This window comes from Astyanax mexicanus, chromosome 20 (assembly GCF_023375975.1).
Source record: "Astyanax mexicanus isolate ESR-SI-001 chromosome 20, AstMex3_surface, whole genome shotgun sequence".
NCBI classification, from domain to species: domain Eukaryota; kingdom Metazoa; phylum Chordata; class Actinopteri; order Characiformes; family Acestrorhamphidae; genus Astyanax; species Astyanax mexicanus.
Window position 1 is genome coordinate 21,245,796 of NC_064427.1, and position 21,982 is coordinate 21,267,777.

The 21,982-nt window shown below is 38.7% G+C and overlaps 1 protein-coding gene across 1 annotated transcript in view; it reads right to left on the reverse strand.

Annotated features, from left to right (window-relative positions):
- Window positions 1–18,053: 18,053 nt before the first annotated feature.
- Window positions 18,054–21,982, reverse strand: part of gfra2b (GDNF family receptor alpha 2b) — a 96,236-nt gene continuing 92,307 nt past the window's right edge. Inside the window, exon 9 of the mRNA XM_007228839.4 lies at window positions 18,054–20,924. Coding sequence (XP_007228901.2) covers window positions 20,772–20,924 — 153 coding nt within the window. The 3' untranslated portion in view covers window positions 18,054–20,771. The remainder of the gene's footprint in view (window positions 20,925–21,982) is intronic.

A 21,982-nucleotide genomic window follows, 5' to 3' on the forward strand; every position in this document is an offset into this window, starting at 1 on the left:
TGGTCCGTCACGAACCCTGGAGATATCAGCCAGTAGTATTCGCTGAGGAAGGCGATCCTGACCCCGCCCCCAAACTGTCAAAACCACCCCTTTCAAAACTCGAGCGCAAAAGCCTCGCTCAAGCGAAAACAAAAGCTGCAGGTAATTCACATGGCACGAGAGCAGAACAGTGAATTCGAGAGGAAAATAAACACCCGAGAGGGGAAAAATGAAGCTCGAGAGCAATATTCTGTTCAGCGCGCACACAGTTCTCTTTTTTTGCTTGTAAGCTTCACATTTACCCTGTACCCTGTAGACAGCATCCTGTAGAAAGCATCCTGTAGAAAGCATTCTGTAGACAGCATCCTGTAGAAAGCATCCTGTAGACAGCACCCTGTAGACAGCATCCTGTAGACAGCACCCTGTAGACAGCAACCTGTAGACAGCATCCTGTGCACAGCATCCTGTAGACAGCATCCTGTAGACAGCACCCTGTGGGCAGCATCCTGTAAAAAGCATCCTGTAGACAGCACCCTGTAGAAAGCACCATGTAGACAGCATCCTGTAGACAGCACCCTGTAGACAGCACTCTGTAGACAGCATCTTGTAGACAGCATCCTGTAGACAGCATCTTGTAGACAGCATCCTGTAGACAGCATCTCTTAGACAGCATCCTGTAGACAGCCTTTTGTAGACAGCGTCCTGTAGACAGCACCCTTTGGGCTGCATCCTGTAGAGAGCATCCTGTAGACAGCACCCTGTAAAAAGCATCCTGTAGACAGCATTCTGTGGGCAGAATCTTGTAGACAGCATCCTGTAGACAGCACCCTGTAGACAGCGTCCTGTAGACAGCACCCTGTAGACGGCACCCTATAGACAGCACTCTGTAGAAAGCATCCTGTAAAAAGCATCCTGTAGAAAGCACCCTGTAGACAGCACCCTGTAGACAGCACCCTGTGGACGGCACCCTATAGACAGCACTCTGTAGAAAGCATCCTGTAAAAAGCATCCTGTAGAAAGCATCCTGTAGAAAGCACCCTGTAGACAGCACCCTGTAGACAGCACCCTGTGGACAGCATCCTGTAGACAGCATCCTGTAGAAAGCACCCTGTAGACAGCACCCTGTAGAAAGCATCCTGTAGAAAGCATCCTGTAGACAGCCCCCTGTGGGTAGCATCCTGTAGAAAGCATCCTGTAGACAGCACCCCGTAGACAGCCCCCTGTGGGTAGCATCCTGTAGACAGCATCCTGTAGAAAACATCCTGTAGACAGCACCCTGTAGAAAGCATCCTGCAGACAGCACTCTGTAGACAGCACCCTGTGGACAGCATCCTGTAGAAAGCATCCTGTAGAAAGAATCCTGTAGACAGCACCCTGTAGACAGCACCCTGTAGAAAGCATCCTGTAGACAGCACCCTGTACACAGCATCCTGTAGACAGCATCCTGTGAGCGATGTCCTGTGAGCACTGATGATGGACTACAGGATGATGAAGACTCTGTGCAGCAACAGATTCAGAGCTTCTGTCTCTGACTTTACTTTATCTACAAGGTGATTCAGCTGTAGGTAGGAGTGTGTAATAGAGTGGAGGACAGTGAGAGATTAAACACAGTGTTTAAAAACTCCAGCAGCACTGCTGTACCTGATCCTCTCACTGTACAACCAGCACAACACACACTAACACTTCATACACCGCTACCATACTAATTAGTGCTAATAACTGCAGTGCTAAGAATAACCACCCACCACCCAAATAATAATAATAATAATAATAATAATAATAATAATAATAATAATAATAATAATGCATTCATAAGGCGTTATAAACATGGCTATAAATATTTATAAAAATGCATAACCCATTCTAGCCATGTTTATTAATAAGCATTATGAGCTGTGATCATAATACATTATAAGCTGTGCTTATAATATATAAGTTAAAATAGTATATCTCTATCGTTAATAATCTAGTGCTACAATGAAAGTCTGACACTTTACTTACAGCGCACAAAGACCTGTTATAATACATTATGATTGACTATAACTAATATTATATTCAAGACAAGAATAATTTATGAGTGGTGAAAAAATATATTTATAGGATTACTGAGGGTGTGTTTATAGTCTGCAAGCAGGGACTGAGTTTCTTGCTATTGATGTATAACATGTTATAAACACAGCTATTAATGCATTATAAGCACAGTTCATGATGCATAATAAACATGGCTATGATGAATTATACATTTTTATAAATATGTGTGGCCATGTTTACAATGCCTTATAGATGCATTATAATGTGTTATGAGTATGTTTATATAGAAACATACTATAGAGATGACATGAAGTGTTAACAAAATAATAATAATAATAATAATAATAATAATAATAATAATAATAATAATAATAATAATAACAATAACAATAATAATAATAATATCTGCTCTGTGGTGGTTTTCTATCCTTTTGAAGAACAGGGTGAAAATAAGGAGGATAATAATACATTATACAGAGAATCAGATACAGAACTCCAGGTGATTTGAATAAAGGAATCTGGTGAATAAAACAGATTGATGCTCTGATTGTGAATACAGTCTGTGAATCTGTCGTCTCTCTCTCCAGCCTGAATATATTAATCACTCTGTCTGTATCTGACAGGTGATATCACGCCATTCTCGTACCGGCGGCCCAGTGAAGCGACTGTCAGTGTGATGGAGTCTGGCTCTTTCGCCGAAGCTCTCGACGGAGAGAAAGAAGAGAAAGAGAGAGAGAGAACGAGAGGTAGACGGATATTTGTTGACATATCTGTCTCCACCTTAAAAAGGGTCAATGGTCTGATCGTTATTACGGCTGTCGTCCCTCAGGGAACCTTCAGCCACCCACTGTTCCACCAGGAACAGGCTTTTAGTGATCTGTCACACAGATGTGTTCACGACTGTCTGACAGCGCCGCACTGTTTTAGAGTATGAACAGACAGAGCAAATGCCAAAAAACATTATAAAGAACGCTCCCTGGATTGCAGCAAAACTCAGCAATGCTTATATGTGCTTAGGCAGATATATAAATAGTTACAGACTCTGGGTTTTGCAACAATAGATCATAATAGTGCTTCAACTACTGCCCTGTAAAAAAAGACTCTCAGAGCCTACTACACTGCTAAGGTAGTGGCCCTTCTGGTGAGAGATTGACGTTTGATTGTGATTGCTCTGGCTGGATTCTTTGGTGACCTCCTGGATGAGTTGTCCATGCCCTTTTCAAGTAATTTCAGAAGGCCAGTGACTCCTGGGAAGGTTCACCAGTGCTCCACGCTTGTGAAAAAAAGTATACTTAAATTGAGCTGAAGTAGGACTGTATTTAAGTTATGTTATTTTGGAACCACTAATTTGTACTTAAGATGTCAAACTGAACATTAAAAACATATTACAAGTGTTATTAAAATATAGATTTCAGATCACATTCATTTTGAGAAGAGTACATAATCTGGGGGAAAAAATCACATTGCTACAAGGATCAGCTGAACTAACACTAAACTAAAGTAAAGTAAAGTAAACTAAACTAACTAAAGTAAACTTTTTAACTATAAATTTAACACATCAAAGTTTAGTATCACAGTTTTAATTTGTCAAAACAAAATTATTGTTTTGTAGCAAAGTACAGTTTTATTGCAGAAATATCGACTCCTATATTTTTATCATAAAAAGCGTTAGGTTTAAAAAAATATTTGAAGCTAATATTTGTACTAAAGAACATCAATAGTACAAAATTAGCACATCTAAACAAAGTATACTTTTTCAAAGTACACTAAAATACAGATTAAGCAGGTAATAATGAAAGTATAAGTAGAAAAAGAATACTTTAATTGTTCTGCATATAATTCAAGTATACTATTATTATATTTAAATACACACCTTTTTCACAAGGGCATTTGTGTTTAATAGTGAGTCCCAAAGATTTAGTAATGACTTTGAACATTTTCCAGACTTAGAGATTCAATGACTTTGTATTCGCATATCTTAAATGTAATTTGCTCAGATCGAGGCATAATGTGTAGCTTTTGGAGATCTTTTATCTACTTCATGTTGTTAGACACGTTCTATTTAAGTGATTTCTTGGTTCTAGAAGTGGAATTGAACTCAGCTTTTCAAACAGTGTAGTTAATTACAGCTAATTCATTGGGACTAATTACATTTTCACATAAGACCGGGTTGGTTTGGGTTGTTTTTTCTCTTAATAAATAAAATCAGCATTTAAAAACAGCTTTTTACATTTACTGGCACGTTCTCGGTCTGTTCCATGTCTTTTCTGCTCTATCTCTGGGTTTCTTTCTTTCTTTCTGTTTTCTTAGCCATGTGCTTTCTTTTCTTCTTGTCTCCACCCATGTCTTTAGTGCTCCCACCTGTGTTCATTTGTAGCTCCGCCCCCTCATTACCTGTCCCCAGGTGTTTCCTGTTTCCTCCATGTGTATTTAGGACCCTGTGTTTTCAGTGTTAGTTTGTTGGGTCCTGTACGTTTTCAGGTCAGTCAGGTTGCTGTTTCTTTTCTTTGTTTCTTAAGTCTTAGTGTCCTTATTGTCTCTGTATTGTTTAAGTTTTGTTTCATGGTTTGTTTGTTTTCATTGTTAATAAATGACTTGCTATCACGTCTACTCTCATGCTGCTGCAATCCTGATATTTATTCAGGTTATATTTGTCTGATATTAAAGTTAATTTGATAATCGAATAAATTCTGCTGTTCACCAGACAATCCTGAAGGAAAATATCCGGAGAGTGGTTTGTGACCTCAAGCTCAGGCGTACTTGGGTTCTGCAGCAGGACAATGACCAAAGGTACACCAGCAGGCTCTAATCTCTCAGATCTCTAATAGGCTCAAAAAAAAGAAAAAAAGTAGTAACCCAGTTAAAGTCTGATTGAGATGCTGTGGCATGATCTTTAACAGGCTGTAAACAGGCTCAAAAACGTTTATTTATTTTAGGGTTACATCTGTAATTTTTTAAATCATAATACAGTCTGTATTTTGTTTATGCCTGCAAATCATTTGAAAGCAATTATAAAGCAAATTAAAATTTTATTGGAAACTTTATTAAGAAATTCTCAGTTTATGGTACGTTTTTGTTCAAAAATGTATTAAGTATACTCTTTGAATATGGGTTAAGTGGGCTACAGTGTTGCAAAAAATTGTAAACCCCTGTTTTAGACCAATCAGAGCACAGTTTGCAGCCTTTTCTTATCATATTAAAAGTATCTACTGGATGCGAATTTGTTGTGTATTATATAATACTGTTTGATAATCTAAAAAAAATCACCTAACTCAAAGTAGTTGAGTAATGTTTGGAAGCATAATTAATTTAATTGAATAGAAACAGTGTGTATGTTTGATTTAATATGGAATAGTAAACAGCAGTTGATGTAGTTTGTGTTACACTCTCTGACTCGTCTCTATCCAGCTGAATTTCCCCTCAATGTCACTCTATAATTTCTACATTATTAGCTTTCTGTACGTTTCATTCCCGCTGAGAACAGCGTCTGATTACCACACATTAGCAGACAACAGCGCTGTAAACTCAGGGGCATCGGTCCGTTTCTGAGGCTGAACCGTGGCATCAGAATGAGCTAATTACCTTCAGGAATTAAGATTTACGTCAGAACCCACACTGTAAAATGCAAAATACGCAAATACACACTCCATTAGTCTGGGATGGATGTGATTCAGTCTGATATAGCCAGACTCTGCACTCTGTGACCCAAACAGTCATCATTATAGATGTTTAAGGGTCAGTGTTGCATTCTGTCTGGGGAAAAAAATAGAAGAGTGGATTAACCTGGTCAGAAACTGTTGTAGAGACTGGTTAAACTATAATAATAATAAAAAAATAGGACCACTTCAGTTTCTGAATCAGTTTATCTGATTTTGCTATTTATAGGCTGTTGTTTTATTCTATAAACTACAGACAATATTTCTCCCAAATTCGCAAAAAAATGTCATTTAGAGCATTTATTTGCAGAAAATGAGAAATGCCTGAAATAACAAAAAAGACCTCAAATAATACAAAGACAAAAACAAGTTCATATTCATAAAGTTTTAAAAGTTCAGAAATCAATATTTATTGGAATAATCCTGGTTTTAAATCACATTTTTTTTCATGCATCTTGGCATGTTCTCCTCCACCAGTCTTACACACTGCTTTTGGATAACTTTATGCCTTTACTCCTGGTGCAAAAATTCAAACATTTCAATTTGGTTTGATGGCTTGTGATCATCCATCTTCCTCTTGATTATATTCCAGAGGTTTTCAATTTGGTAAAATAAAAAAAAATCATCATTTTTAAGTGGTCTAATTTTTTTTCTATGGAAAATGAAATGAAAAATAACCTATAAAAGCTGATTTCTGCTTCCCATCACAGAGGAATTAAGGAGAAGACAATAATAATTCATTGCTGCACCACCTTCCCCCCCTTTTTGAAGACACACGATAAACCCTTAAGTAAAGTTAACTAGTTAACAGCAGCAGCAGTTAGGTTGCTGAACTTTAGCACTCTACTGCTATAACTATATACAGTATATCTATATCGGGTTCTTAAAGGGTCGTCCCAGTTCTTTTATTAGAGGGAAGATTTCACCCCTTCCTCTTATAGCTCAGGAACAAGGGGTAGGGTACAAATTAGAATTGGGATTTGGCCTTAAAAAGAACTCTGGTGTAAAATGGACTTTTGTTGTAGTAAAACATGATAAAAAAAATACTTACCTTTGATGAATAGCACACAAATTTTAGCACTCTGTCTAAACACCCTTCAGACTGGGTGACACGGGGCATAATTTACCCTAAAAAAATAGCTTTTTTCACCGTTATCCAGCTCAAAGTAGCTCCACCACTCCTTGCTAGAATCAAGAGAGCCCCTGCATTTAAAACGAGGCATTAATAACTTAAAAAATGCACAAGAAGCTTATTAAAAACCTCTGTTTACATCCCATAATGCTTCCTTCAGCTCCGAGCGCCGCCATCACTGTAATGATAATGACCTAGACATATATACATAGACTCTGCATAGCCTGCCTCCTGGCACCGGCTGCTACGCTATGTGGAGTCTATATATATGTCATTATCGGTCTACTTTGAGCCTAGAGAACTGTGGAAAAAGCGATTTATTGGGGCAAATTATGCTCCATATTACCCAGTCTGAACATGATGTTTGGACAAATTGTTAAAATTTCTGGATCTCCCACAGTGTTCCGAGATCCAGACATTTTAACAATTTGTCCAAACATCATGTTTTACTACATCGAACGTCCATGTTACATCAGAGTTCTCTCTTATTGTACTGTGTAGCATGTAAACCAGTTTAGCTAAATAAAGCAAGCTGTAATAATGTATGTTTTTGGTTGAGTTGAGTTGAGTTGTTGCTGTAATCTGCGCTACGTTTTGTTTGGTCTTTAAGCTGCAGGTCTGGCTCGGGCTGATTCCGTATCTTGGACCCGGTGCCGGTTCTGTAATCAGACCGTGGCTCGCTCAGCCTCTCCAGATGCTACCGCGTGGATTAGGCAATTAATATAATGCGGGTGTTCTGGTTGCTAGGCGATGCCGAGGTGATGCCGTGTGTTCTGAGCTCCGGCTCTTTAGCCCCTCCAGCTGTTATGTAATCCGGGAGCGATGGCTATATTTAAAAACATGTTTTCCCTTATTCTACTCTTACAATAACAATGTCTAAATCGCTTTAATGTGTGTGTGTGTGTGTGTGTGTGTGTGTGTGTGTGTGTGTGGAGAAGCTGTCAGAACTATCAGAAAAGCTCAGAAAGCTCCTTGGCCACTTTGTAGCTCCAACTTCTTGCATAACAACCTGTATAATCACAAGCATGAGGTGTTTCCAATAAATTGACCACTAGTATTTACAAGGTATAAGGTGTTTCTAATAAAGTGGCCATCCATTTTTACAAGGTAGGTATTTCCAATAAACTGGCCACCAGTATCTTCAAGGCAGATGTTTCTAAAATGGCCAGTCTGTGAGTAAAAGTGCAAGCTAGGTTTGTTTACAATAAATTGGCCATCAATATTTATAAGGTGACTAGTTAGTGGAAGCTTAAGATAGGTGTTTCCAATAATGTGGCCATCTATATTTACAAGGCAGCTGTTTCCAATAAAGTGGCCACCAGTATTTACAAGTTAGGTGTTGCCAGTATTGTGGGCATTTATATTTACAAGGCAGGTGTTTCCAATAAAGTGTCCAGAAAGCAGAAGCGCAAGGTAGGTGTTTCCAATAAAGTGGCTACTGGTATTTCAAAGATAGGTGTTTCCAATAAAGTGGCCATCAATATTTAAAAGGTGACTTGTCAGTGGAAGCTTAAGGTAGATGTTTCCAATAAAGTGGACACCAGTATTTAAAGGTAGGTGTTTCCAATAAAGTGGCCATCAATATTTAAAAGGTGACTTGTCAGTGGAAGCTTAAGGTAGATGTTTCCAATAAAGTGGACATCAGTATTTAAAGGTAGGTGTTTCCAATAAAGTGGCCACTAGTATTTATAAGACAGGTGTTTCCAATAATGTGACCAGTGAGTGGAAGCACAAGGTAGGTGTTTCCAATAATGTGGCCGCCGGTATTTACAAGGTAGATGTTTCTAATAAAGTGGCCGTGCAGAGAGCAAAAGGATATCTATATTTACAGGGTAGGTGTTTCCAATAAAGTGACCACTGTTATTTACAAGGTAGATGTTTCCAATAAAGTGACCATATATATGTACAAGGTAGGTGTTTCTAGTAAAGTGGCCACCAGTATTTACAAAGTAGGTGTTTCTAATAAAGTGGCCGTGCAGAGAGCAAAAGGATAAGGTAGTAAGTAGGTGTTTCGAATAAAGTGGCCAGTAAGAGAGTTAAAAGGATGAGGTAGTATGTGTTTCTAATAAAGTGGCCATGCAGAGCGTAAAAGGACAAGATAGTAGGTGGGTGTTTCTGATAAAGTGGCCGGTTGTGTTTGTGTGAGTGTGTGTTATAAATAGGCTGTGAGTAATGAACCGGTGGGTCGGCCGGGGGCTCGGCGGTTCTGGATGCTAGTTGAGGTCAGCGGTACGGAAAATACGCGAGGAGCCTTAAGCTCCGCCCCCTCTCCAGCCCCAAGGGTCCGTCCGATCTCAGCTCTAAACCGGCTCAGGAGTTCACAGACAGGTTGTCAAGCACTTCAGGGGCTTCCTGACAACTCCGCTCTGAACCCACACGTCCAGAACCTGCACTCTGATCAGATCCGACTGCTGGAGTGAGCAGTGCTGCATCCATATACTCACTTTATCTCTCTATCAGACTATATATATATATATATATATATATATATATATATATATATATATATATATATATATATATATATAAATATATATATATATATATATATATATATATATATATATTTAATTATTTTTAACTGCTCTGCATTATGAATTAATACTAATGTGTTTGAAAGCATCAGTTGTAAAGTTGTGAAGAGGTAGAGTTTGTATGCAGTGAATAGCTCTATTTGAGTAATGTTCTAATCCATGTTATGAGAAGCAACTACTCAACTAAATACAGAAAAAAATACTTTAAAGGTCTCATTCTATCATATTTTCCATTTATTTTAAACAGTAAAGCTGTGGTCTCTATTATGAATGAATGCCATGTGAGTCTTTTTTTTTTTTTTTTTTAAGTGCTCAGGTGTTTCTATTTAGCCCTGCTTTAGATCACTGAATTAGTGGTCTTTGAAGAAAGACAGGATTTGGCTCTTGTCCATCATGAATATTCACACATGCAAATATATCACCTCTGATTGGCTAACAGGACTGCAGCAGAGAACGCCTACCTGCCTTCCCCCACAGTCAGTTTTACAGCTCTAAAACCCAAAGAACAAAATGTTTTCAGAGATACAGCTTTAGTTATAAAGATATAGCACTGAGTGCTAGATAAAGTTAACCCTTACACTTTGCTTAATTTAATGGCAGACTCTCAGCTTCATTCAGCGCTTAACGTCCCCATGGCCGAGAAATGTTATCAGTGCCGCCGGCCGAGATTTAGGGCGTTTTAGTGTGTCTTTGCTATCGTAACGTCGGGAAAAGTACACCTTGTGAGGCTCGAAACTCACAATAGGCATGTACTAATTCTCTTAATTAATCATGGGTGTGAGTAATTATGGGAGTAACGTAAATAAACCATTCAGGGTGTCTCTTGCTCATCATTCCCTTTAAGATTTAAGAGTCAAGTGAGCTCTGAATTTGGCGGATTGCTATTTTAACAGTGCAGCTACCTGTACGTGTCCAACGCTTCTAGGCAGAGGAAACTGAGCTGCTGGTTAATGCTGTGAAGGAGCTCCAGCAGCTCATTTACAGGAACAGCAATGTTATTCTATTTAGTATTCTGGTTATTGTTGATGTAAAAGTGTTTTTTTTGCTGCTGTGTATCTCATATGTTTGTAACACGTGTGTGTGTGTACACGTGTTGAGCGCCTGTGTTGCCAAGATAGCAGTGAACATCTGACTGTTGACTGTAGACTCTCTGTCTAGGATGTATTCAGTCAGTGGTGCACACTATATTGATACGTCAGAAATTTACCTGAACAGATGTCAACAGTCAGGCGTTCATTGCTATGTTGGTAAAACCGGCACATGGCTGTTGACATCTGTTTAGGTTGTATTCAGTCAGTGGAGCACCTGTGTTGCCAAGATAGCAATAAATGCCTGATTGTTGATATCTGTTCAGGTAAATTCCTGAGGAATTGCTATCTTGGCATCAGAAAACATCATTCTCCACTGACTGAATAAAACCTAAACAAATGTCAAGATAGCAATAGGTCAGAAATTTACCTGAACACAACTCATTTCCAGATTATCACCATGACCATCAGTGTAGATATATTCAGCAGCACTGTTGCTATTTAAACGAGTCAGGAGGAAGGTGTGAAAATAGACTGTTTGCTGTGTGTAAGATAGCAATGAGCATGGAGACATCCTTAGTGTCTAATTTCTACATCTGCCTGAGACAGAACTGCATGCTGAGTTTTGCAGCAGATGGAGAGCCGGGTGATGAAAGAGTCCATCTGAAATGCAGATTGGAGTAGTTGGGTGTTCTGCAGCTGTACTGACTGAGAGAACGTGGATGAGGAAGCTGATGATTAGACTGCAGAGTAATGGCGAGGACGATCGCGACGCCGTTGAAGATCCAGGCTGTTAGGATTGAATGCAGCCCCTGAAGGCCCGTGCTGTGTTGTTTTGATGATGAAGCGTGACAGCATGACAGTTCTAATGGCGTGATAACTGTGTGATATAACAATTAGCACTGTAATTCAGTATCACAACACCACTCACGAGCAGAAGTGACACATTGTGAGCAGTGAAGCCTATGAGACAATGAGCGTTATATCAATATGCACTGACTGCCAATAAGAGACAGGCCTGAGAGAAGCACGATGGTCGTTTTGATGAATTTACGCCATCCAGGACGTCCATTATCCAGCCACCGTCACCTTGGTTAGCAGTGATGTAGTGAACGAGAAACCTGGATTGCTACTGACTAGAACCATATTGTCTTTAGCAATAAAGAGACATTCGAGATTGAGGATATTTGAGACTGAGGATATTCGAGACTAAGAATATTCGAGATTGAGAATATTCGAGGTTGAGGATATTCGAGACTGAGGATATTCGAGACTGAGGATATTCGAGACTGAGGATATTCGAGACTGAGGATATTCGAGATTGAGGATATTCGAGACTGAGGATATTCGAGATTGAGGATATTCGAGACTGAGGATATTCGAGATTGAGGATATTCGAGATTGAGGATATTCGAGATTGAGGATATTTGAGATTGAGGATATTGGAGACTGAGGATATTCGAGATTGAGTGATAAATAGATATTCGAGATTGAGGATATTGGAGACTGAGGATATTGGAGACTGAGGATATTGGAGACTGAGAATATTCGAGATTGAGGATATTCGAGACTGAGGATATTTGAGATTGAGGATATTGGAGACTGAGAATATTCGAGACTGAGGATATTCGAGATTGAGGATATTCGAGATTGAGGATATTCGAGATTGAGGATATTCGAGACTGAGGATATTTGAGATTGAGGATATTGGAGACTGAGGATATTGGAGACTGAGGATATTGGAGACTGAGAATATTCGAGATTGAGGATTTTCGAGATTGAGGATATTCGAGACTGAGGATATTCGAGATTGAGGATATTCGAGACTGAGGATATTCGAGATTGAGGATATTCGAGATTGAGGATATTCGAGACTGAGAATATTCGAGATTGAGGATATTCGAGACTGAGGATATTCGAGATTGAGGATATTCGAGATTGAGGATTTTTGAGATTGAGGATATTAGAGATTGAGGATATTAGAGATTGAGCGATAAATAGACATTCGAGATTGAGGATATTGGAGACTGAGGATATTGGAGACTGAGAATATTCGAGGTTGAGGATATTCGAGATTGAGGATATGCGAGACTGAGGATATTTGAGACTGAAGATATTCGAGACTGAGGATATTCGAGATTGAGGATATTCGAGATTGAGGATATTCGAGACTGAGAATATTTGAGACTGAGAATATTCGAGGTTGAGGATATTCGAGATTGAGGATATGCGAGACTGAGGATATTTGAGACTGAAGATATTCGAGACTGAGGATATTCGAGACTGAGGATATTCGAGATTGAGGATATTCGAGATTGAGGATATTCGAGACTGAGGATATTCGAGATTGAGGATATTCGAGATAGAGGATATTCGAGAGTGAGGATATTCGAGATTGAGTGATAAATAGATATTCGAGATTGAGGATATTCGAGATTGAGGATATTTGAGATTGAGGATATTTGAGACTGAGGATATTCGAGATTGAGGATATTCGAGATTGAGGATATTCGAGATTGAGGATATTTGAGACTGAGGATATTCGAGAGTGAGGATATTCGAGATTGAGGATATTCAAGATTAAGGATATTCGAGATTGAGTGATAAATAGACATTCGAGATTGAGGATATTGGAGACTGAGGATATTCGAGATTGAGGATATTCGAGATTAAGGATATTCGAGATTGAGTGATAAATAGACATTCGAGATTGAGGATATTGGAGACTGAGGATATTGGAGACTGAGGATATTCGAGATTGAGGAAATTCGAGATTGAGGATATTGGAGACTGAGGATATTGGAGACTGAGGATATTGGAGACTGAGGATATTCGAGATTGAGGATATTCGAGATTAAGGATATTCGACATTGAGTGATAAATAGACATTCAAGATTGAGGATATTGGAGACTGAGGATATTGGAGACTGAGGATATTGGAGACTGAGGATATTCGAGATTGAGGATATTCGAGATTGAGGATATTCGAGATTGAGCGATAAATAGACATTCGAGATTGAGGGTAAAGAGGCCTTACCTTTGCTGTGGAGCGACACACTCCCCCAGCAAGCTGCTGGTGTGATGATCTGGAGAGCATCGCATATGACAGCCTGTCACCCTTAGTAATGATACGAAAGTTGAGTTTAATTTAATTTCTGTGTTCTATTCAACATCAGATGGGAAAACATTGACAAAAAAGTCATTGACATCTATCAATCTGGAAAAGGGTTACAAAGTCATTTCTAAAGCTGTGGGACTCCAGGGAACCACAGTGAGAGCTGTGTTATTCAATTTGGTAAAATCAAAGAAACTCATCATTTTAAATGTCTCTTATTTTTTCCAGAGATCTGTGCAAATGGTGAGGTGTTATCTTGTGAGTGACAGTGATTGGACACTGGTCAGTGTGCTCATGGTAAGCCCAGGTGAAAAATGGGAGTTGTAGTGCAGACTGATAGCAGGTTCAGATGCGGGTGATGTTCCATTTCTAAAGTAAGTAAGTAAGTACAGGCTACAGTTACCACCCACAGTGGACAGTGCAGTGGGAGGGATGATTGTGACCATTAGTGTAAAATATGTTTAACAATTAATTAGCCAATTAATTAGAGTATCTAGACACTTTTGGACAGCTAACAGCACCTAAGTCATATGCATTAATCTGGGCTGTATTATTTGGACTGCTTTTCTTCACACTGAACTTCTCCTGTAACTTCCTGAGGAGATAAATGATGAATAATTTAATAATTGACTCGTTGCAGAATCCAAATGTCAAAATAAACATCTCTGGAGAGCGACAGCAGGCACACAATTTGGAGGAAAATCTCCAAACATGCTAAAAAATAGCGCACAGCATTACATATTTCATATTTACCAACAGATTGGTAATTGGCGGATGGGGATTTAACTCGATTTCCCAGAGTTTAAAGTGATAGTTTGGCCAAAAAAACACAGCATTTACAAACATTACACTGCTGAAAACCCAGTGCAAAACCAGATTCTATTAGTAACTGGTTTCAGATGGTCAAAGCTGGTGATTATATACAGTGGTTTGCAAAAGTATTCATAACCCTTGATTTTTTTCACATTTTGTCAGCTTACAACCACAAACTTAAATGTGTTTTATTGAGATTTTAAATCAGGACCAACAAAAACTAGAACATACTGTAATTGTGAAGTGAATGAAAACTATACATGTCAAACAAATATCTGAAAAGTATTCAACCCTCTTTACTCGGAAACCTCTAAATAAAATCCAGTGCAATCAATTGCCTTCAGAAGTCTTGGCTTAATTAGTTAATAGAGAGTCCTGCTGCAATGTGTAATTTAGTTTCAGTATAAAAACACCTGTTCTACGAAGGCCTCAGTGGTTTGTTAGAAAACACTAGTCAAGAAACGACATCATGAAGACCAATAAACTCACCAGACAGGTCAGGAATAAAGCTGTGGAGAACACGTTTAAAGCAGGGGTTATGTTATAAAAACAGCTATAAAAACAGCTTTAAGTATGTACGTATTCTACAACTGTTTATACAAACCTACCAAGACGTGGCCCTGATCCACCCAAACTGACAGATCGAGCAAAGGGAGCAATAGCCAGAGAAGCAGCCAAGAGGCCAATGGTCACGCTAGAGGAGCTGCAGAAATCCACAGCTCAGGTGGATCAACAGAATCTGTCCACAGGACACAAGTCGTGTAATCCACAAATCTAAAAAGTAACGCTGCTCATCGCCCTGAACACACCATCCCCACTGTGAAACATGGTGGTGGCAGCATGCATCAGCTGCAAAAGACTTGAGACCTTCCGGCAAGACAATGACCCTAAACATACAGCCAGAGCTACAGTGAAAAGGTTTAGATCAAAGAATTCTCATGTGTTAGAATGGCCCAATCAAAGTCCTGACAAACTAAATAATTAGCAGCTGTAATTGCAGCGATAGTTTGCTCTACTGAGTATTGCTATGGAGGGGAACTTTTCAGATTTTTTTTTGATCAATGAATAATAAAAAGAAATTGCAAGCCATTGTATATCATAGGATAAATATAAATGTATCCATAAATTGCAACATTTCGCCTCACTTACAATATTGTGTTATATTGTAATATATCGAATCCTAGTCCCTGTATTGTGATACATATATCTGTCCACAAACATTTGGAAAGACAGACATTTGTGTATGTTGTTGTCAGTGAAAAACGACAGATGCGACACTCGTTTATGAACAACGTTACTAGGATGTTTTATTTTTATTTAGATTTTAGACAAATATTTCGGACACATTCGTGAGTCTCTGTCATTCCCCGTCCTCATTTTAAAGCAGCACAGAAGAACCTTAATTTTATCCCGTGTTTTTTCCTGTATTTTTTTCTTTTTTTTCTTTTTCTTCAGTGCTGGATCTGTTGTTTCTGTCCGTCTGGAATCATCTCCGTCAGTCCTGCCCCGGCCCGACACTGCCGGCGCCGGGGTCTGAAACCGTTACATAAGAGAGAGAGAGAGAGAGAAACGAAGCGAAGACAAAAAAGTAAGGCCACACGATAGATTGCACACTATAAAACACTAACGATTTACTCTTTTGGCGAACGCCGCTTTGTTCCGATCGTCCCCGGAGCGCGTTTTCCTCATACGTGATCCAAGTCTCTTGGGGGGACGGAAAAAAAGAGGGAAAAAAAAGGAAAATTTACACATAATAACAGCCTAAAGGAGCATTATTGGCACTGACAGCACTCTGCTGCGATATGTCTGACACGGCTAACGCTTTTTTTTGTTTCAGCTCGGCGTTTCCCCGCTGCTTCTCCCCAAGATAAAACAGTATAAAAGCACAGTCTCTCTGATCTCCCGCGAGGACGCTTTGTGCCTCCCTTCCTTTTTGTCCTTTTATCACCAGCAAAAGTCGTACGAAGTGGTCAAGCGATGTCCGTTCCATGTGTGAACTCTGATCCGATTGATACATTTTCCAAAACATCCGCAATAATAAACGTATTTCCATTTTCGTCACTGTCGAAAACTCTAAAACCTCTAGACCTCTAAACCATGAAGAACCAACATTTAAAGCATGTTCATCACTGCACTTCAAATTATATCCTCTAGGGGAGCCAAACATGTGATGCCACGAACATGTTATTACATTAAATGAAGCGAAATAAAAAAAAAACAAGTTTTATGAATGAAAAACAAGCCACATATGACACATGATCAGAAAAATGTGAACAATGATTGATTTGATAAGTTTTTCAAAATATCTATAGCAATAATTAATTAAATAATTAATTATTAAAAATTGAATAATTTCCAATTGTGTCGCTGTCAAAACATCATTTAAAGCATGATCATCACTGCAATTCAAATTATATGATGTGTGATGAGTGTATAGCTGTGTATAGAGAATGTGTGATGAGTGTATAGCTGTGTATAGAGAATGTGTGATGAGGGTATAGCTGTGTATAGAGAATGTGTGATGAGTGTATAGCTGTGATGGTGCAATTGAACTGAAATCAGCCACAAACTAATTATTACATTAAATTAATTGAAATAAAAGAAAAAAAACAGGCCACCAATAACACATGATAAAAAAAAAACTGATTTGATTGATATGTTTTTCAAAATATCTATAGCAATAATTCATGGATTTCCAATTGTGTCGCTGTCAAAACATCATTTAAAGCATAATCATCACTGCAATTCAAATTATATGATGTGTGATGAACGTATAGCTGTTTTTAGAGAATGTGTGATGCGTGTATAGCTGTGTATAGAGAATGTTTGATGAGTGTATAGCTGTGTATAGAGAATGTGTGATGAGTGTATAGCTGTGTATAGAGAATGTGTGATGAGTGTATAGCTGTGTATAGAGAATGTGTGATGCGTGTATAGCTGTGTATAGAGAATGTGTGATGAGTGTATAGCTGTGTATAGAGAATGTGTGATGAGTGTATAGCTGTGTATAGAGAATGTTTGATGAGTGTATAGCTGTGTATAGAGAATGTTTGATGAGTGTATAGCTGTGTATAGAGAATGTGTGATGCGTGTATAGCTGTGTATAGAGAATGTGTGATGAGTGTATAACTGTGTATAGAGAATGTGTGATGCGTGTATAGCTGTGTATAGAGAATGTGTGATGAGTGTATAGCTGTGTATAGAGAATGTGTGATGAGTGTATAGCTGTGTTTAGAGAATGTGTGATGCGTGTATAGCTGTGTATAGAGAATGTGTGATGAGTGTATAACTGTGTATAGAGAATGTGTGATGCGTGTATAGCTGTGTATAGAGAATGTGTGATGCGTGTATAGCTGGGTATAGAGAATGTGTGATGAGTGTATAGCTGTGTATAGAGAATGTGTGATGAGTGAATAGCTGTGTATAGAGAATGTGTGATGAGTGTATAACTGTGTATAGAGAATGTGTGATGCGTGTATAGCTGTGTATAGAGAATGTGTGATGAGTGTATAGCTGTGTTTAGAGAATGTGTGATGTGTGTATAGCTGTGTATAGAGAATGTGTGATGAGTGTATAGCTGTGTATAGAGAATGTGTGATGAGTGTATAGCTGTGTTTAGAGAATGTGTGATGAGTGTATAGCTGGGTATAGAGAATGTGTGATGAGTGTATAGCTGTGTATAGAGAATGTGTGATGCGTGTATAGCTGTGTATAGAGAATGTGTGATGCGTGTATAACTGTGTATAGAGAATGTGTGATGAGTGTATAACTGTGTTTAGAGAATGTGTGATGAGTGTATAGCTGTGTTTAGAGAATGTGTGATGCGTGTATAGCTGTGTATAGAGAATGTGTGATGAGTGTATAGCTGTGTTTAGAGAATGTGTGATGAGTGTATAGCTGTGTATAGAGAATGTGTGATGCGTGTATAGCTGTGTATAGAGAATGTGTGATGAGTGTATAGCTGTGTATAGAGAATGTGTGATGAGTGTATAGCTGTGTATAGAGAATGTGTGATGAGTGTATAGCTGTGTTTAGAGAATGTGTGATGAGTGTATAGCTGTGTATAGAGAATGTGTGATGAGTGTATAGCTGTGTATAGAGAATGTGTGATGCGTGTATAGCTGTGTATAGAGAATGTGTGATGCGTGTATAGCTGTGTATAGAGAATGTGTGATGAGTGTATAGAAGTGATGGCGCAAATTAACTGAAATCAGCCACAAACTAATTATTACGTTAAATGAAATGAAATTAAATTAAAGAACACTTTTATAAAAAAAAAACAAGCCACCTATGACACATGATGAAAAATTGATTCACATGTTTTTCAAAATATCTATAGCGATAATTAATGGATTTCCATTGATTGATTCATCACTGTCAAAACTTAATTTAAAGCATGTTCATCACTGCAATTCAAATTACATCCTCTAGGGGGAGCAGAATGTGTGATGCGTGTATAGAGGTGATGGTGCAAATGAACTGAAATCGGCCACAAACCAATTATTATATATGAAATGAAATGAAATTAAATTAAATTAAAGAAAAGTATACGTTTTTTAAAAATAAAAATGCCACCTAAAATAAAAAAAAAATAAAATAGAATAAAAAATAAAATAAACACTGATTTTACTGATATGTTTTTCAAAAGATCTACAGCGATAATTAATGGATTTCAGTTTGTTTCATTGCAATTCAAATTATATCCTCTAGGGGGAGCCGAATATGTGATGCGTGTACAGAAGTGATGGTGCAAATGAACTGAAATCAGCCACAAACATATTATTCTAAATACAAATAATACAAATTAAATAAAAGTATAAGTTTTATAAATAAGAAAAACAGGCCACCTATAACACATGATCGAAAAAAAAATAAACACTGATTAGATTGATATGTTTTTTTTAATATCTATTGCGATAATTTCCAATTGAAATTAAATCCTTTAGGGGAAGCAGGATATGTGATGAGTGTATAGAATTGATGGTGCAAATGGACTGAAATCTGCCACAAACAAATTTCTACATTCCTGTTCTAGATTCTTTTTTTTTTTTTTTTTTTTTTTGGCAAAACATATTAATCAATGCTTTTGACTTGTATTGACCTGTAGGATCAGATCATGTTTTATGAGAATTTTATGAAATTTATGCAACAAAAAAAAAAACATGAAATATATATAAATACATATCATGTCCAATAATGGAGGCTTTTACATCAGAATGAGTGGTAATACCATTAGCACTACCGTACTCCTGCTTTAGAAACCCGAGTACTGGCGTATTTTCAGCACGAAGCTTCTGAATTGGGTGTGGTTACACATTAGGACAATCAATCATCGACATAGAAAAATGCTGAGACCATGTGGAATGTAGACCCTCGATTTGTTGTTTTTCTCAAAAAATGAGCTGAAATCACGAACGTTCCTCTTTGAACTGAATTCCAACTACGCATTCAGATTACTCGTTTGCCATGGTTTGTATTCGTTGGCTGTAGTTCATACTCGTTTGCCATGGTTCATTCTTGTTTGCCGTGGCTCAAATTCGTTTGCCATGGTAATACTCATTGGTTGTGGTTTGTACTCATTGGTCAAAGTTCATACTTTGCCATGGTTCGTTCTTGTTGGCCATGGTTCATACTCATTTGCCGTGGTTTATATTCATTGGCTGTGGTTTGTACTCAGTTGCCATGGTTTTTAATTGTTGGCCATGGTTCATACTCATTTGCCGTGGTTCATACTCATTGGCCATGGTTTGTAGTCAGTTGCCATGGTTTGTACTTGTTGGCCATGGTTCACACTCATTGGCCATGGTTTATACTCAGTTGCCGTAGTTCGTACTTGTTGGCCATGCCTCATACTTGTTTGCCGTGGTTCTTATGCATTTGCCGTTGTTTGTACTCATTTACCATTGTTCTTATTGAATTGTCGTTGTTCATACTTGTTTGCTGTGGTTCGTACTCATTTGCCGCAGTTAATACTCATTTGCCGCAGTTCATACTCATTTGCCATTGTTCCTACTCATTTGCCATGGTTCTTACTTGTTTGCCATGGTTCATACTCATGTGCTGTGAATTCGTAGTCATTTGCCATTGTTCTTTCTCGTTTGCTGTGGATTCGTACTCGTTTACCGTTCGTACTCTTTTGCAGTGGTTTGTACTCATTGGCCATGGTTCGTACTTCCTTGCCGTGGTTGCTTATTTGCTAGCTGTAGTATAGACTCATTTGTCATGGTTCATACTGATTTGCAGTGGATTAGTACTCATTTACCATGGTGTGTACTTGTCTGCAGTAGTTTGTACTCGTCTGCGCGGTGTGTACTCCTTTGCCGTGGATCGTTCTGGTGGGAGATGGATGGTGAGACATATTCACACTTAAAGTGAAGAGAGAGGAGGATCAGAGTCTTGGTTCCAGTCTGTTGGTCAGGGTTGAGGTGGGGGAGGGGGAGGTCCATCAGATTGGTCTTGGCGTGGTGTGTATCCGGGGTGTATTTACAGGACCTGACTGATCAGCGTGATGGACAGGAGCACGGTGGCCGCCGAGACGCCGGCCGGAGACGCGGACGACTGCCTGGCTCTGTTGTTCTCGGACTGGTGGGAGCCCATGGAGTCGATGGAGCCGTCCATGTTGGGGTCCAGCATGCTCTGCGATGGAGACAGTAGAGTAAATAAGACGCTTACTCTAAAATGTTTAACAGTAATTTAACAGTGCTAAAATGTTTTTCCATCTATTTCAGTATTTTTCTTTTTCTTTTGCAGTCTTTATTACTGAATGGATAGATATATACAGCTTTCCGCTCAAAAGAAACCAGAATTAAATTTAAGACTTTATTTTCTAGTCTTGTCTTGTCTTCTCTTTTCTTGCATGATACCCTCTGTTACCAGTCAACCCTCTGCATACAAAGGTGCGACAACATGTGAGTTTTAGCCTGTGCTTTTATACCATGCTGCACAGGTATGATTGCATAGCATTGATCACTACCAGGCATTCTGGGAATCGGAGTTTCAGGACCCAACTCCTATTCTTCCCCGCATCACACAGCTCCCCTGCTGGTGGCCGGTGGTGCAGCACCAGCCATCACAGAATACTTTTGTCTGTAAAGTTGTGTTGGGAGATAAAGTTCTGCATCTTCCGAGGAGATGAAAGTTTTAGGGTTGGTTGTGCAGATAGGGATTAAGCCTACACAGCAGTCTGAATGGAACTACAGTCCAGAACCGGGTCTAATCCCTGTCTGGGAACCAGACCCAAAGAGTTTTTCCAAACTCAGCTCGGATCTGAACCGGATCAACTCAGTTTAGTTGCAGTCTGTGGAGAAGCAGCGGCGCCTGACACCAACAAACAGACCACAAACTTGCCTATAGTTTCCTCTTGAATTAAGGGTATTAAAAAGAGTTTATTCTGCTTTTGTTGTTATTTGAGTAACTGTCTCTACTGTCCAGAGATTGTTGTGAGAATTTGATTGCATTCATGGCTACAGTTAGAGCGTTTTTAAACCAGCACTATTTGGTTCAGTTAAAATGGACTCTGGTTGGTTTGTACACTTAGTGTGGTTCGTTTGAGCAGGTGTGAAAACAGTAATCACACACAGGTATGGATCAAAACAACCGGACCAAGACCTGCTAGTAAAGGTGATCTCGTCGGGTCTCAAACAAACTCTGGAGCGGTTCTCATATGGTGAGAATGTGATGTGGTCATGGTCCAA